This window comes from Ylistrum balloti, unplaced genomic scaffold, assembly GCF_031769215.1.
Source record: "Ylistrum balloti isolate Yb309-2 unplaced genomic scaffold, AGI_CSIRO_Ybal_v1 Utg369614, whole genome shotgun sequence".
NCBI classification, from domain to species: Eukaryota; Metazoa; Mollusca; class Bivalvia; order Pectinida; family Pectinidae; genus Ylistrum; species Ylistrum balloti.
The window spans coordinates 2,337,350-2,353,841 of record NW_026781888.1 but is presented as its reverse complement, the minus strand read 5'-3'; the positions used below and the strand labels follow the sequence as shown (position 1 = coordinate 2,353,841).

The window sequence follows — 16,492 nt, the reverse complement described above, 5'->3', positions numbered from 1 at the left end:
TGAGAGCAAACATGTTTGTAAATTTGCGTCCGTATTACCCAATTAATCTCGAAACGTTTTTGTCTGAGAAATCTTAACTCGCCGTTACTGAAAACGAAGACATTTTTCACATCGTACAAACATACATGCGGGACAACAACAGATTCTTACTTCACTCTGTGAATTGGCGATCTTACCCTCTTCTCCTTTCTGTATCTCTAATAACTACTTGTAACTATATTAATTTTTTAATATTGAATGTTATTAATTAATTAAAAGGAATTTTTGCCTGGCACTTTAGTTAAGCTTAATTGAAAGCCTTGAAGAGAACGAGATGGGCTATAAGAATGGTGTTTAAATGAACTGTGTAAGAAGAAATGATGTGTTGTGCAGTTATAGTGCCAGGCATGAGCGTTGACTACGTCAGATTGTTAAATCAATTTCTTCTCTTCCTCTCCCATCTTTTCTTTCCTTCATTTTCCCTACTACATTTTACATTTAAATATTAGTTGTAACTGTACATAGCTGTTGTCACATTCATTGTATATATTATTGTGGAGAGGGCTCTTATAATTTGTAATAACTTGTGCCCAATCCATTTGCTTTCGGCAATAAAATATGTTTAAACTAATTGAACTCTCACCTTTTACACACAGGTGTAAATTAGTTTTGATTCACATACAACGTACCTGCAAAAATCTCGAAAACTGCACGGACTTTACTCTCGGCACATGTTGTGTTGTATCCAACTTCACACCTTATCCGCGTATGGGTATCACGTGACGTCACAGTATAGTTAACAACACCAGTGCGCATGTACTGACATTGTCCCTTTGGGAAAGGTTCTGACTGAACTACAGACGAATCATTATACCGAGAGTACACACTCTCCCCAGCAAACATAACACACCAAACCATGTCGCCAGGGGGATTTCCTACCGTTCCGTTACATGTGAAAACAACTTGCGTTCCTGGGCTAAAGCTCCCTCTGTCGGCGTACACCTTGTCGTCTGTCTGTCCAGTTATGTTCTCTATGTAATCCGGGGGAACTAGAAGAATATGTTTACGAAAGGATATAATATATTTCGCATCATAGAACGTTGTTTAAGTTAAAGTTTTTTTTCTTTTCTTCTCTTATATATATTATATTGTATAAAGCTTGCATAGTTTTACTCACGTTCAACTTCAATCAGTTCATCTTTTCCTCGGGTAAGCCAGACGCTCGTTGGCGTAAAACCTGTCATTTCGCACCTGTATAAACCGCGATCTGCACACGTGACGTTGCTTATGACGAAAGATAAGTAAGCTGACCTTGACTGTGACACATCTCCATCAACAGTTGCCCTGGTAACCGCGGTGTCATCGTACCACACAGTGATAGCTGTGTTAGATGTACTATTATGTCGAAGGGAGACAACTCGATCATCGGTATGAATTGCGTCCGAGGTGTTCCGATACAACGTAATTTCACTATGCAGTAGTTCTCCAATACCGGAAGCTGACTGAAAACACGTAACATTTAGTTCCTCTCCACTCAAAACTGTTGTGGTGACGTCAGTTGTCAAAGCCAAATCGACTGAAATACGAAGATATAAAGCAGTATCGATATAATCATAGCCAATCCAAGTAAGTAATGTCACGTTCTTAAATGAGAACAACGTATACAACAACGAAAACAACAGGCTAGTTAACGTCTAATTTTTAACGCGTTAATTTTTATTCATTAATTAAACTATTGACTAAACTAAGTCATTGATAAAACATGCATAAACGTTGTCAGAGCCACTTACCGGCGTATATGTGAACTTCAGTATTAACCAGGCCGGAACCACAAGTAGATAAATTCCCCACTTCACACATAACCATGGTGTTACTGTCTAGGCTTGTCACATTCAAGTGTAGCTCGCTCGTTTGTCGGTATTGACAGGAGCCTGAAAGTACTGGGACGGATGTGTCACCTGGTCCTAATAAGGTGAATTGGTCGTCATACATACGACGCACACACCAACTTATCTCAAGAACTGGCCATCCGACGGTGCTGTTACAAACCAGGGTTAGCTGAGAACCAATGGGAAATGTCCTTTCATTTGTGACGTCTTCTTTATCAGTCCGAACAACTATTTGTTCCATATCTTCCGGAAGCACTAGACCATCAAAATTGTAATGTTGAAGCAAGTTATACATCCTGTTATGTTTGTTACAAACATGTGATGCCAATAGTAATGGACCATCAAGGTTTGTTAATGATGAAATAACTTAATGTAGCTTAAAAGTCGCATTTCATCTGCTGCTATATTTCATGTTAATACCGGGTCTAATAAACAACCCAATAGCCATTTATTTTATTGAGTACTAACACCACAAAATATTATTTCAAGGCAAATAATGATGGAAAGTTTTAAATATCGGGTCGAAAGTGCTTTGACCCATCACTACAAAAGATTTTCATGTTTTTCTTTGATAAAATTGTTACAGTAATAAAAATGGCAAATAGCTGATCCTCACTTGTAATTACCACAGGAGCACCATCTTGATGATCAACGTCGTCGCCTCCAACCTTGCCATCCAAAACGCACCTGTAGTATCCCTCGTCTAAGCAGGTCACATGGGTAGCGTTTACGACAACCGCCAAATACGCCGATGCTAAGTTAGAAATATCACCGGTAGCTTCAGCCCTCGTTTTGAATTCTTCGTCAAACCACGTGACAATACTGAGGTTTGACGAACTATCCGTAGCCAACGACAGAATTTTGCTCTCGTTAAAAACGGAAGTGTTTCGGTATAATCGTATTTCTGGTTCGCGTAACAGACCAATTCCTGCCGCCGTTTGGAAGCATCTGATCAGCATGTCATTTTCACCAGTAGTTATCGCCCTTGGTACATCAACTCTTATCGCTATGTCCACTGAAATGGGAGGTTCATTCTATATACTGGACAAGGAACGATCAGTCAAAATGTTGGAAAACAAAATTAGAAAGAAATACAGGAATCACGGTCCAATATCAAAGAGTAAAAAGACGTGCGGAATTTTAGTCGGAACCAGTTTCCTATCGTCACGAGCGAAAACAATCGGTTTGACAAGTAAAGGTAAACACATTGATTTTTTTTTCGCCATTTGTTGATTTTGTTTTCAATTTTGACCTCCATCTTTTATTAATCAATACGCAAATGATGAATTAGGTTTAGGATTTCATTACGTTTGTTAAGTTTAAGATATACTTAAGATATTACCAGTGGTAAATCAATCGTTACCATTTCACCTTTACCCTTATATTGCCACATCGAGAACGTTCAAACTAAATCATTTTGAATCACACTAAATCATTTTGAATCACACTAAATCATTTCGAATGGAACCGGTCAATATATGACATAACCACTAAAGATTTTATGAGCTTTTGGACAACCTCAAAGACATATTCATCTGTGTTCGTATTGCAGCCATCACAGATACATTGTGAATTTGCCATATATAGACGTACCTGCATATATAGAAACCTCTGACGTCACAATGCCGCCACCACAAACTTCTCCACCACCGATGTCACACAGGAATGTCGTCTCTACATCCCCGGAAGTGACGTTATATGATAGGGTACTGTTCTGGGAGTTTTGGCAATCGTCAAGGGAATTCACTTCTGAGATGGTTATGTCATCAGTTTGTGTATACTTCTGAAAGGTGCCTCCAAATTTTCTGATGCACCAACGGATAGGTTGTGGAGGATTACCCACGGTGCCATTACATGTTACTCGGATTGTCTCCCCTAGCTGGACAGCTCCCCCTGATGTCACTGATATACCCTTGCTGTCTACGATTTGGAGCGGACTAATCTCTTCTGGTAATGCTGTAAAGATAGTGTTTGGATTTGGTTTTTAAGTGTTACATGTATACTTGTATATCTTTGTAACTTTCTGCAGTTATTTCCAAATTCTATAACAAGTTTTTTAATATCTAATGAATTTCAGGTTTAGTGCTAATCCCCATCTGGTTTGTAACGTTAACTACCAACTCCAGTTGTTCTCGTTCGCATTCTAGATTTAAATTTAGTCCCTTACCATCTCTGATGATACAGCTGTATCGCTTTCTATTTTCCCTTCTGTATTTCATTATACGTTTATATTGTGAGGTGTTATTTAATTGCGCGTCCCAGGAACAATCTTTGGGTTTTTTTAACTTTATAGTTTAAAACTGTTATTATGTAGGACGTAAGAATGTATGCTACATGACTATTTTCCCCAATGCCTGATCTTAAAAGCCGACTGAACATAGAAAATCCATATTTACTTTTACTTAGGGAATTTCGTTCGACCAAACCTATTATCACCGCTTTAACGACAGCGGCAATAGGTTTGCTCCTCTAACCGATCTCTATTAATATGATCTGGCACTTCTCCACTTTTTGTCGAACTTAGATTATCAATCAGTTATAACGGGTTAGTTCGTCAATATAAAGGGAACGCATGACCATGTGATGTCACTTAATCGTTGATTGACCCAATCAGCCGTGACCATCATCGACATGTAACGTTGACTGACCCAATCAGCCGTGACCATCATCGACATGTAACGTTGAGCCGTGACCATCATCGACATGTAACGTTGACTGACCCAATCAGCCGTGACCATCAATCAGCCGTGACCATCATCGACATGTAACTTTGACTGACCCAATCAGCCGTGAACCATCATCGTCATGTAGCGTTGACTGACCCAATCAATCAGCCGAGACCATCATCGACATGTACCTTTGACTGACCCAATCAGCCGTGACCATCATCGACATGTAGCGTTGACTGACCCAATCAGCCGTGACCATCATCGTCATGTAGCGTCGACTGACATGTAACGTCAATCAGCCGTGACCATCATCGACATGTAGACTGACCCAATCAGCCGTGACCATCATCGTCATGTAGCGTTGACTGACCCAATCAGCCGTGACCATCATCGACATGTAACGTTGACTGACCCAATCAGCTGAGACCATCATCGTCATGTAACGTTGATTGACCCAGTCAGCCGAGACCATCATCGTCATGTAACGTTGACTGACCCAATCAGCCGAGACCATCATCGTCATGTTGCATCGACATGTAACGTTGACTGACCCAATCAGCCGAGACCATCATCGACATGTAGCGTTGATTGACCCAATCAGCCGTGACCATCATCGACATGTAGCGTTGACTGACCCAATCAGCCGTGACCATCATCGTCATGTAGCGTTGACTGACTCAATCAGCCGTGACCATCATCGACAGGTAGCGTTGACTGACCCAATCAGCCGAGACCATCATCGACATGTAACGTTGACATGTAGCGTTGACTGACCCAATCAGCCGTGACCATCATCGACATGTAACGTTGATTGACCCAATCAGCCGTGACCATCATCGACATGTAACGTTGACTGACCCAATCAGCCGTGACCATCATCGACATGTAACGTTGACTGACCCAATCAGCCGTGACCATCATCGTCATGTAGGGTTGACTGACCCAATCAGCCGTGACCATCATCGACATGTAGCGTTGACTGACCCAATCAGCCGTGACCATCATCGTCATGTAACGTTGACTGACCCAATCAGCCGAGACCATCATCGTCATGTAACGTTGACTGACCCAATCAGCCGAGACCATCATCGTCATGTAGCGTTGACTGACTCAATCAGCCGTGACCATCATCGACATGTAACGTTGACTGACTCAATCAGCCGTGACCGTGACCATCATCATCGACATGTAACGTTGACTGACCCAATCAGCCGTGACCATCATCGACATGTGCTTTTTGCTTTTTGTGTGGTTTTTGGTGAGAAACAGAGTGCCATTCATTTCCCATCGTATGCATGAGTAGTTGGATAATATAAGGTATTAGTCACACAAACAGATTGACATGTTATGTATGTAAGTGTGCTGTTTAACTTAGTATGAACAATGAAGTAATACTGTATAGAAACAATGTTTAAGTATCAGTCTTACAATCAACGTGTAAAAAGTATTATTGCCCTGAAGTGGTAAATATCAGCCATGTTGTTTTAATGATCTCTAAAGATGTCCTAAACTTGTGACTTACACACAACAATGGTTCACGCTAAAAGGCGGTATTCACTTGTGTGTTCTGAACTTTCATGTATTGATATACAATCACAAAAGAAGTTATGAAAAGGTTTCTGTTTTGATTACTTACTGTCAGCATGTATGGTGCTGTCCTTCTGGTCACTGACAGTAGTTCCTGCCACACTGACTGCTGTCAATTGACATCTATACGTCGTTATGTCGTCACATTTACTAAGATTGGCTGGAATTGTGAACCGTATAAAAGCACTAGAGGGCGCTGTGACATCTCCTGTTACTATGGCTCTTTCTCTCAGGTCGATGTCGTACCAGACGATCACATTTGTCCCGGTCATACTATTTACAACCACCGACACAACGTTGGCCATTTTGCCGTCTTTACCTCGTAAGATGTCCATACTGTCGACGGTATGTAAACCTTCTCCAGTCGTTGCTTGGAAACAACTGATATCTAGAGAATCTTGCCGTAACGTTATATTAGTTGTTGCAGTCATGTTTACCCGACCAAATACTGAAACAAAATTTTTAATTACATTTACAAATTAAAAGAGAGTTTTTGATTCTCTATCACTCTCTGTAGTTTTCCTCTCTTTTTAGGAGCGTCGATTTCATTGGATACAAAATTGCTACATTGTAAAAGAGGACAATTCGTGAACGTCTAAAAATAACATCCAAATTGTGACTAAATTAATACTTGGCTAGCGTTCTGATCACGTGATTTCAGTGAACTACTACAAAGAAGTAAAAAAGTAGATAAGGTGGGAAAATTTTCCCCGTCATATTGTAAAAGAAATAGGTTATCCACAAAGTATTAAGAAACTTGCCGTACCCACATCAAAGTAATAGGATACATTTAGAAGATTCGTTGTACAATCCGAGACGTTAGTAACCTCACACATGATCTGTGTTCCCCTATCCACCTCTGTTACTTGGTATACGAGAGAGCTTTCCTGTCGGTTCTGACATACTCCATCAGCGATTACCTCTGACGTACTGATCCCATCAGTGCTAGGAAAGGGCAATAACTCTGACATGTTCGACGTCTGTAAACACCAGTGAAGGTTATTTGGCGGAAGACCGACAGTGGAATTACACATTATCTCTAACACAGAGTTATAGTCGTATCGGTCAGCTGCCGAACTGTAGCCACTCTGGAGGACAACTGTGACGTCATTGATCTCATCCGCACGACCTATCGACAAAACAAAATGGCAGGGTAATGTTTCGCCCGTGACGAAAGATACTGTAAATGTTTCTAAATGGCACATAGAGACATATTTATATGTGTGCCAATCGCTAAGAATCAGTACAAATTAAAAATGATAAAATATTAAACTTCAGTACAATATTTCAATATTGGTGTGCTTACGAATTTCACGTTAAGGTTTATATACAGGAAAGCCAGAGGGATTAACAAGATTTGAAACCTGTTATTACTTTCGTCAAAAGTATTAGGTTAAAATCAAAATATATTATGACAGACATTACTTGATGACAAAAACACTTACATTTCGTTCAAATTTTTAAACGAGACAAGCTAGATTAAGGATATGAAAGTATATTGCACATGTTTCATAAAGAGTAGAATGAAAGGAAACTTTTCACAACGTAACAAATGTTGGCAACCACAGATTCTGTTAAATCTTATCTACAAGTTCGATGACCGGTAACCCATTTAAAATTTCATATGATAAGCATGCTATGATAACGGTACACTACCTAAACCAGTCACGTTGAAATCAAGGAAGCGAGATGAGGGGGCTCCAAAATCGGTACCAGAGATTTCACATCTATAACTAGCGGCGTCATCACATAACGTACTGCTGGCTGGAATTAGTAGTCTAAGAAAGCTGTCAGTCGTCGGGTTGAGCAAACCTGTAGCCGTGCCTCTCGTTTTCACCGACAAATCACCCCACTGAAACTGCTCCGTAAGGACTGTTAAATTTAGGTACATAAACACAACCTCGGAGTTGGAGGACCCGAGTTCTCCTTTTGTGTTTTTATAGAGCTGTATACGTGTAATAATTTGTATGGACCAAGCAGGATCCGGCTTGCATCTGATGTCAAGTTCATCATATCCAATCACAATAGAGGACGGCGCTTGGATAATGACCTCTTTTTGACTGTAAGCTGTTGAAAAAATAAAACTTTCAAACATCACAGAATACCTCCTGTCTTCAGTGTAATATTTCTCACATATGAAGATATGTACATAATATTACAGATTTGGAAGGTATCCAATTTTGTCTTTCATAGAATATTTTAGTGTTTGATTTTTACATGACGTCATATTGATGTGTTCATTTGAAATAGCATTTAGGATTAGGCTTCATTGTTGATGAGTGTTGACTTTTAATAGCATTTGTGAACATTGCCGAAAATTAAAGAAAATATCTATTATTTTTCTCACAAAAAGGATTTATATGAGAATAATGACAAAACTGCCAAAAGGTTTTTGAAACTGTCCTTTTTTCTCATATTGTTAAATTCGTTTTTACAATCGTTTACTAAATTCAAAAAGCAAAATAACAAATCTATTACATTTTCAATCCTATGTGTTTCCCACGATTATTAAGTCACAAACAGGTTCTGTTTAGGTCTATGATAAATTTTCTACGCGTTTCTTCCGTTTAACTACAGCAAACTTTGCTGAAAAGTAATAAATATGAAATAATACAAATGTATATGAAGACCAATGAGGAAATACAAAGAAAATAACAGGTTTATTTCTGTAAGGAAAAGTGTCGTCCGGGTCTTCTGTTTCCAAGGGCCCGCTTCCAATGTCACGATTTCCGCTCAAGATGTTAATTGGTAGACAAATTAATCACACAGGGTTTCAAGAGATGCAGATTGATGTTAAAAAATAAAGGTAAGTTTTACTGTCATCCTATAAATCGCTTTGAGAAGTAGTCTGCTTCTGTATGTGATGTGATTTTTATGATTTTCCGATTCAACTATTTTTTTGTTCGTGTTCTGCCCAGGTTTTATTGAATTTGTTTTTCTTTTCTTTTTTCCTTTTTTTTTCATTTTCAATTGATTAGTCATTAATAATTAGTATAAATTGCGCTTAGAATGTTCAGTGTAATAGTAATATCTCAAGAGAATAGGCTTAAATAGTCATCGTAATGTATAATTTTTTTCTGATCGTTCCATATCGATTAATTGTGATAAATTTTCACCACCCAAAATCCTCCCAGTACACTTGATTAACCTTAGAGCGGGAAATTCTGTTTTATGATATTTGCTTTTAAAACTACTTACTGAACCAATTAAATACACCAGCCAAGGTTTGAACTGGTTTTATGTGTTGGCGGGAATACTTGTCGTGTTACAATCCATCATAATGACAGAATATTTAAACACCTCCTACCCAATAAAAGATTTCACAAATTATATAAAGATGATAGTGATCTTTTCGCTAAAAATCTTAATGTGTGCGCCCAACGTGGTCTAAATATATTATTTATCATACGATGACGTAATCAAATAACTTGTATTTTTTTTTTTTTTTTTTTTTTCAAAGTCCAATGATATAACGATCTCGTTTAACAGTATATCACCTTCTCGAACCCGCATTCGTTGTATACATTAATGGATAGCATAAATTGGAGAAATAATATCTTCATATCTCATACTATTGAGATTTCAGCCTTTTCTTCGCCTATCACAAATTTCAGAAAGATAGTAATCGTGAAATAAGAGTGACAACTGTTTTCAAAAATTCAAAAAATGAAGACAAGACAGAAAGAAATGGAATTAAATACATTATTTTATCGATTTTATCGATTTATCGATGCAAACAGGCATGCTCTTTCGCAATATGGCTAACGCTTGTTATATCAGGATAAAAAAAGAAGTTGTTCACATATAAATAAAAATTAAAATGACAAGAAATGACTTTCCCTTATCAATGGCGATAAACATTTTTTAAAGAATTTTATCATCGCTCCAAAGATCTCATTGGGACAAAATGAGATTCTTTTGTGCGACAAAATGTCAGACGTTTGCAATGCTTGTTGGTGTAGGCAGTGGATTCGTTGATGTGATACTTGTTATACTCTAGTGCGCGGTGTGAAGCGACGTTATTAGTTATAATATTTATCGATATGTTGTGACCATCGAGCGGATCATCATGAGACATATTGCCTCGTGTATAGGCGAGTTATCGAACACTTGCGTTATTCTAGGCTGGTGTTAACATCCGGGTATTCTGTATGAGTCCGTGTTCTTTGTATCGTGCGCAATGTACGCCTACCGGTTGATATGGTGTTTTTAAAAAATTACATGTTATGTCAATCATAAGCCTGTTTTAGATGTTCATTGGTTAACATTACAAACATATCACGTTATTGAAATACCTTTTACTGATTGATAATTTCTGACCCTAATATTGTAATTTTTAATGAAGTACATATTGATTACATGCGTAATCAGATGGAAAATACAGAAACTGGACTCTGGATCGGGGTTGTCTGTGTTTAAGCTTTAGATGATGAAACTCCGCCACTTAACTAACGAATATGACAATAAGATTGAGGTGTAAGTTAGAAGCTCAGTGAGAAAGCTTTATGTAGACGTTTTAATCTTATTCATGTTAAGGTGTAAACGTATATTATGTCGGACCAACTGATTGCAAAATGTTATTTAAACCCATAAAGAAAGTTGATAACGGTCTTTAAATTTTAATGGTCGTGTTTCACTATTATAAAATATAGGTAGCTACTCCAAATAGGGTCAACAACTTATATGAATCATCCGTTGACATTTTTATATCTATTATCGTTAAAAGTTTTGTTGAAAATTCTGTTGTAATGGCATCTAGCGTAGAAATCACATTTACAGTACCTTTCTCCATGATAACGATTGTAGACAAAGTGTTAGAAGATAACAACAAGGTCAATTTTGGCTACGAGTCAAACATTCGTCGGGTGGTGTTGTATACAATGAGGTTACACAACGAATGGCTATTGTATATGATATTTCTTTCGCTCGAAAATTTTCATGAGTTTCTAAAATGTTTCACTACAAATTTTCTTATGTTTTATATATTTTTTCTAACTAACTAAGAATGAAACATCATATCTAAAACTTGGAGTTTGTTTCTATCATATTAAAAAAAATAACTATTATGCATACCATCCAATTTCAGAATTAGGCAAAACAATTATAATCCATTACAAGTCGCTAGAAGTAATGAATGCGGTCTTATCTTCAAACAACAAATTTCTAAAATTCTATATAAGAATCAAAAACTGTAAATGAATAAATAAATAAAAACAAAAAGAATCAAGAACTAGATATTACGCGTTTTTGTTTCAGTGATTGTGTGAGATGTGTGCTTTCAGTCAAAATAGAGTTTCAATCAATTAAAAGTTCTGGAAGGCCATATACCACTAATGGTACAGCGTACATATCTATTCAGCTATCAGCACTATCACAAAATGGTCTGAGCGTAGAATAACGTTTAGCGATATAAATCAATGCACGTGATGGAATCTTAAAGACTTTCCCATTATTGTTTTTTATTATTATTATTTCAGAACAACAAGAGTTTCATATGCATTATTTATTGTCCTATGTCCAAATGTCACCCTGAAATCTTACACTGGCTGTATTGTAAAAACTTTTCTTCAAGGTTAAATCTGTTTTGTAACGAGACGATTTACCTTACTATATCGATATAATCAGATCAGTGCATTGTTTTATATGTACATGAAAATGTGACAAAACTGCTTCCTTTTTCTGACATGCATTCACTGTATTCTTTCAGCTGTTTAAGTAAAATGATATGATTTAGTAATAAGCGAAACCCAGTTCTGAAATGATGTCTTTAGAATAAAAACAGAAAGATATGATTTGTCAAGATCGGAGTCAATAAGGAAGAGGTCATATACACAGTAGATGAGGTTTTGGCAGTCAGAATGTTGTTTATACGTCACGTGATACTAGCATAACAATGGTTAAGTAAATTCTGTATATTGAATCATACCAACAGGAAACATATTGTTGTATGAAAATATAAAATTATAATGAATGTGACAGGCTCATTAATACACGTTGATTTAAGTTTAAATCTATCCTTATAACACTACGATACAGTACATCAGTAAATATTCGTTAGCGATTTGTTTTCGCAAAGTTCGTGTATCAGAACTCTCGAAAGCAGTGTAATCTCAAAATCAATAGTGACAGCAATTAATTAGTTAAAAGAATATATTTTTATTTTTATTCTTGTCAGTAGATCTTAACAAAACAGATTTTGCAATTGAAGTCGTGCGGACTTTGTGTGGTGATCGTTGATAGAAAAATATAGTTCATGGATTTATATAAAGTATAACAATAGATTGATCTGTAAAGAACCCCCTTATATATCTAATTATTTCATAATGTTTATCCTTATTTACATGTATATATCAAGGAATCAACAGCAGGGTGTATTATGGAGATTGACGATCTGATAGCAAATGAATGTATTGACAGCCGTTCGAAACAATCGGACATCCGCTCTTTTTTTTCAATAGTTTCATTAAAACTTGTACATGCCTTTCTTTCAATTTTGTTCTTTTGTATTTATAGTTTTGTCATAAAATAAAGATTGGTCTGTCTTCAAATTACTTGCTAACAAGATAATAAATAATAAAATATGATGTTTAATATCTTATTATTAAACTGTATTTAAATATCAATGTGCAAATTGCCGTAACTTGGGTTCGAAAATAAGGAACCTCAATTAAGAGGCCACCTCTCTATAAAGGCCACTTTCATAATTTCCCAACAGTGGCCGTTTAATACAGGTTAGACTGTATATCCTTATTTACATGTATATATCAAGGAATCAACAGCAGTGTGCTAAACACCATATGGTTACAAGCATTGTTTATGGAGCCAACATTAAACTAATATTTACCATTGCCACGACATTGCAACGGTGTAACGTTTCCAAAGGCTTCATTTACGGCCGACGAGGAAAACTGAACGCAAATTGAAGTTGCATTCCCTCATAACAAAATAAAATTTGAAAATGATAAATGCAACCATTGATAAATCAATATATTTTTAATTGGCATTATCAACCTGTTTGCATTTATAGACTTACGTATGCCAAATGAAAACATCTAATTCAGATAGTGATACTGATAGCTTTATCGACTTTAAAGAAATGTTTTCATAACATTCTTATATTTGAAGTAATTTAGAAAAAAAGAAAACTTAAGGTGTCTTATTGTTGTAGTTCATATTGAACTAGATATAAAAATATGAATTGAAGTATATTGCGTAAACAAATTAATATCTAGTCATTCCTGAAAAAAAATTAAAGTTGGGAGAGTAAAAAAGGTAATGTCGGTCGATAAGCTATGTACGCATGAAATGAAAATGTCATATGTTCCCCCAAAAAGATGGAGGTAAAAACCACACTAATTAAGGCAGAAACCAAGCTGTTAACGACAGGAAAGAGATTTGCTGCTTACCTGCTGCTAGGAAACTGGAGACTAGAATCGGTAAAAGATTCATCACGTTGGAATGTCTTCTTAAAGTCTTGTGGAACCACTGGTAAATTATCTGTTCACAACTGTTTTGATTAGTATGTCTATATCGTTATGCAGTGATTAAGTGATAGAATATTTCTTTTTGGTAGATAAAGTGTGTCCGTTCCTAGTGATAATAAACCTATTAGCCTATAGGCACAGTGGTTGTCAGGGATCACGACACTATATAATATAACTGAACTCGTCAGGGATGGTAAAAAGTTGAATAAATGTGTGAAGTGGCAGATTTATTGATATAATTCCACCTCAAGACTTGCTGAAGTGTAAGACAAGGGTGGGTACTTGACACTCCAGAGGGTACTACATGATAGGACTTGACAATCTCACGCGATCACTGTAATAATTCCTATTACACATGCTAATATCATATGACGTTTTATGACGTTTAATCAGTATACATCTATATATCAATTTATTGTATCATAAGGCTCAGTATTCTAATTACATTCGATGTTAATTATAACAGAGCATTTGTTTTGTTCAATAGAGTGTGAAGGCATATCGAAATGTTCATACGCGGTTCGATAACACAAACAACTTTCAAAAGTAAACAACAAAGAAATGAATCAAATATTTGAACATACATGTTTTATTATGTCTGTAAAATAGGTAGCACGAAACAATCGCACCAACTCTCATCATAGAATGATCCTAAGAACTACATTTGGGATCTTGCCTCTTCTGCTCTCGTCTCCCTTGGTACTTCTTTGCTTTTGTCGAGCTTCAACTACTGTAGCTTTGATTTCTTTTTGCTTGAAATTCAAACAATACCAAACTAAAGCATCACCTACATAGCGTACAAATACCAGTATAAATCTGTGTTTTATTTCTATTTTGCATTGATAAACGGTTAGGAATATATGTGTGTGTGTGTGTGTGTGTGTGTGTGTGTGTGTGTGTGTGTGTGTGTGTGTGTGTGTGTGTGTGTGTGTGTGTGTGTGTGTGTGTGTGTGTGTGTGTGCGTTTCGATTCGACGCGCATAGTTGTATTATGATCCATATATAGTATAACAATACACACACGTTAATGTACGGTTCAAAAGATTTCGGGTAATGCTAATATCATATATCCTTTTATGACGTTTAATCAGTATACATCTATATATCAATTTATTGTATCATAAGGCTCAGTATTCTTATTACTTTCGATGTTAATTATAACATAGTTCAAAATTCAAACAATATCAAACTAAAGCATCACCTACATAGTGTACAAATACCAGTATAAATCTGTATTTTTTTCTATTTTGCATTGATAAACGGTTAGGAATATATCATGTGTATATATATATGTAAATTGACATTCTGGTAAGTATATATATTGACATTCTGATAAGTATATATATATATTGTCATTCTGGTAAGTATATATATTGACATTCTAGTAAGTATATATATATATTGACATTTCGGTAAGTATATATATTGTCATTCTGGTAAGTAGGCCTATAAATATTGACATTCTGGTAAGTATATATATAGATAGTTAGATATGTGTGTGTGTATGTTTAGTATAACAATATACACACTTTAATGTTCGGTTCAAAAGATTTCAGGTATTTATCCATTCTACGGAAGGCCTCGTCCCTCACCGTACGGTTCAAAAGATATCGGTTAATTATATATTCTACGGAAGGCCCCGTTCCTCACCGTTTATCATGCTTTAAATTTCAGTTATGTTTATCCTTGCAGATGAGGTTCAGTTTAAGTTTCGTCACAGATGCGATAAATCACATTTTTTAATCGCTAATTAAATCAAACATGACATTTTTAGTGCATAAAACCTTCTTCGCATTATTGTACTTTCATTTTAACTGTACTATATTACCCCATCGCCTGTGACAACCTGCAAACAGGAAGGTAATTGGCAGTCGAAAAAATGAAAACATTTAACAGGTGAGTCTTGTTTTGCAACGTGAATGCTATAATAAAATTCAGTGTAAACAGTATAAAAACACTATCATCTGAGGGTAGTGCTGGTTAACTGGAAGGACTTTTCCTGTATTGTAGAGTAGAGCCACAGATTTGTTGACAGCTGAACCAAGTGTTAGGAGTGCAGAGACATATGTGTTGTGTAAACTACTGGTTCAGGTATCTGTCATATATGGTTACAACACAGTAATGTACAATCAATTCTGCCCACATTTCAATTTAATCTTTAGTGTGTGTTATTTGTAGTACCCCAGAATGTGTGTTTAAAAAATCCAAAAGTCACCTTTGGCCTGTAATATGACCTATTTCATATCTCTGTCATGGTTATGAGCCACCGTGTACATCTTACCTCAGTTTGCTGCATATTTTAAACTAAAAAACAAAGCTAGGTATTATGATTATTTCTAGTTCAACTTCCATAACTTTTTATATTGGAAATATCTAGCTTTCTATTTGAGTTCAAAACATGTACCAGACTTTAATGAAGAGGATTTGAGCAAATTTAATTATTTAGTAATGGCTTTTTGAACAAGTTTTGGGGTAAGATGTGCATCCTGCCTCACACTCATGACTAGAAACATAAAATAACTCGATACACTCTTGGGATTTAACTGGGGCTCATAATAAATATCTAATTTGGACGTGAGCAAAATTACATGTACTGTGAAGCAGGTCCTTTAATATTTGTTAAAGTTTCCCTTAAGACGTGCAGTACTTAGGTAGTTGAAACCTTTAGTTAAAAGCATATCGTAATATTGATATGTAATATATTTGCTGAAAAAAATTCACACTCAACAATCATTGTTTTTCTTTGTCATATTTTTTTCCAATATTGGTAGCCATAACAGTTACAGATTTGGAGGAAAAAAATACTTGCAGGCACAATCACATTTTTTCTGAATATTTCTGTACAGCTTGAATTGATATTATTTGGCAGGATTAGGGTGAGTTAT

The 16,492-nt window shown here is 36.1% G+C and overlaps 1 protein-coding gene across 1 annotated transcript in view; it reads left to right on the top strand.

The window, feature by feature from the left end:
- Positions 1 to 13,458: 13,458 nt before the first annotated feature.
- Positions 13,459 to 16,492, top strand: part of LOC132547983 (uncharacterized) — a 32,986-nt gene continuing 29,952 nt past the window's right edge. Inside the window, 1 exon segment of the mRNA XM_060211802.1 lies at positions 13,459 to 13,560. Coding sequence (XP_060067785.1) covers positions 13,459 to 13,560 — 102 coding nt within the window.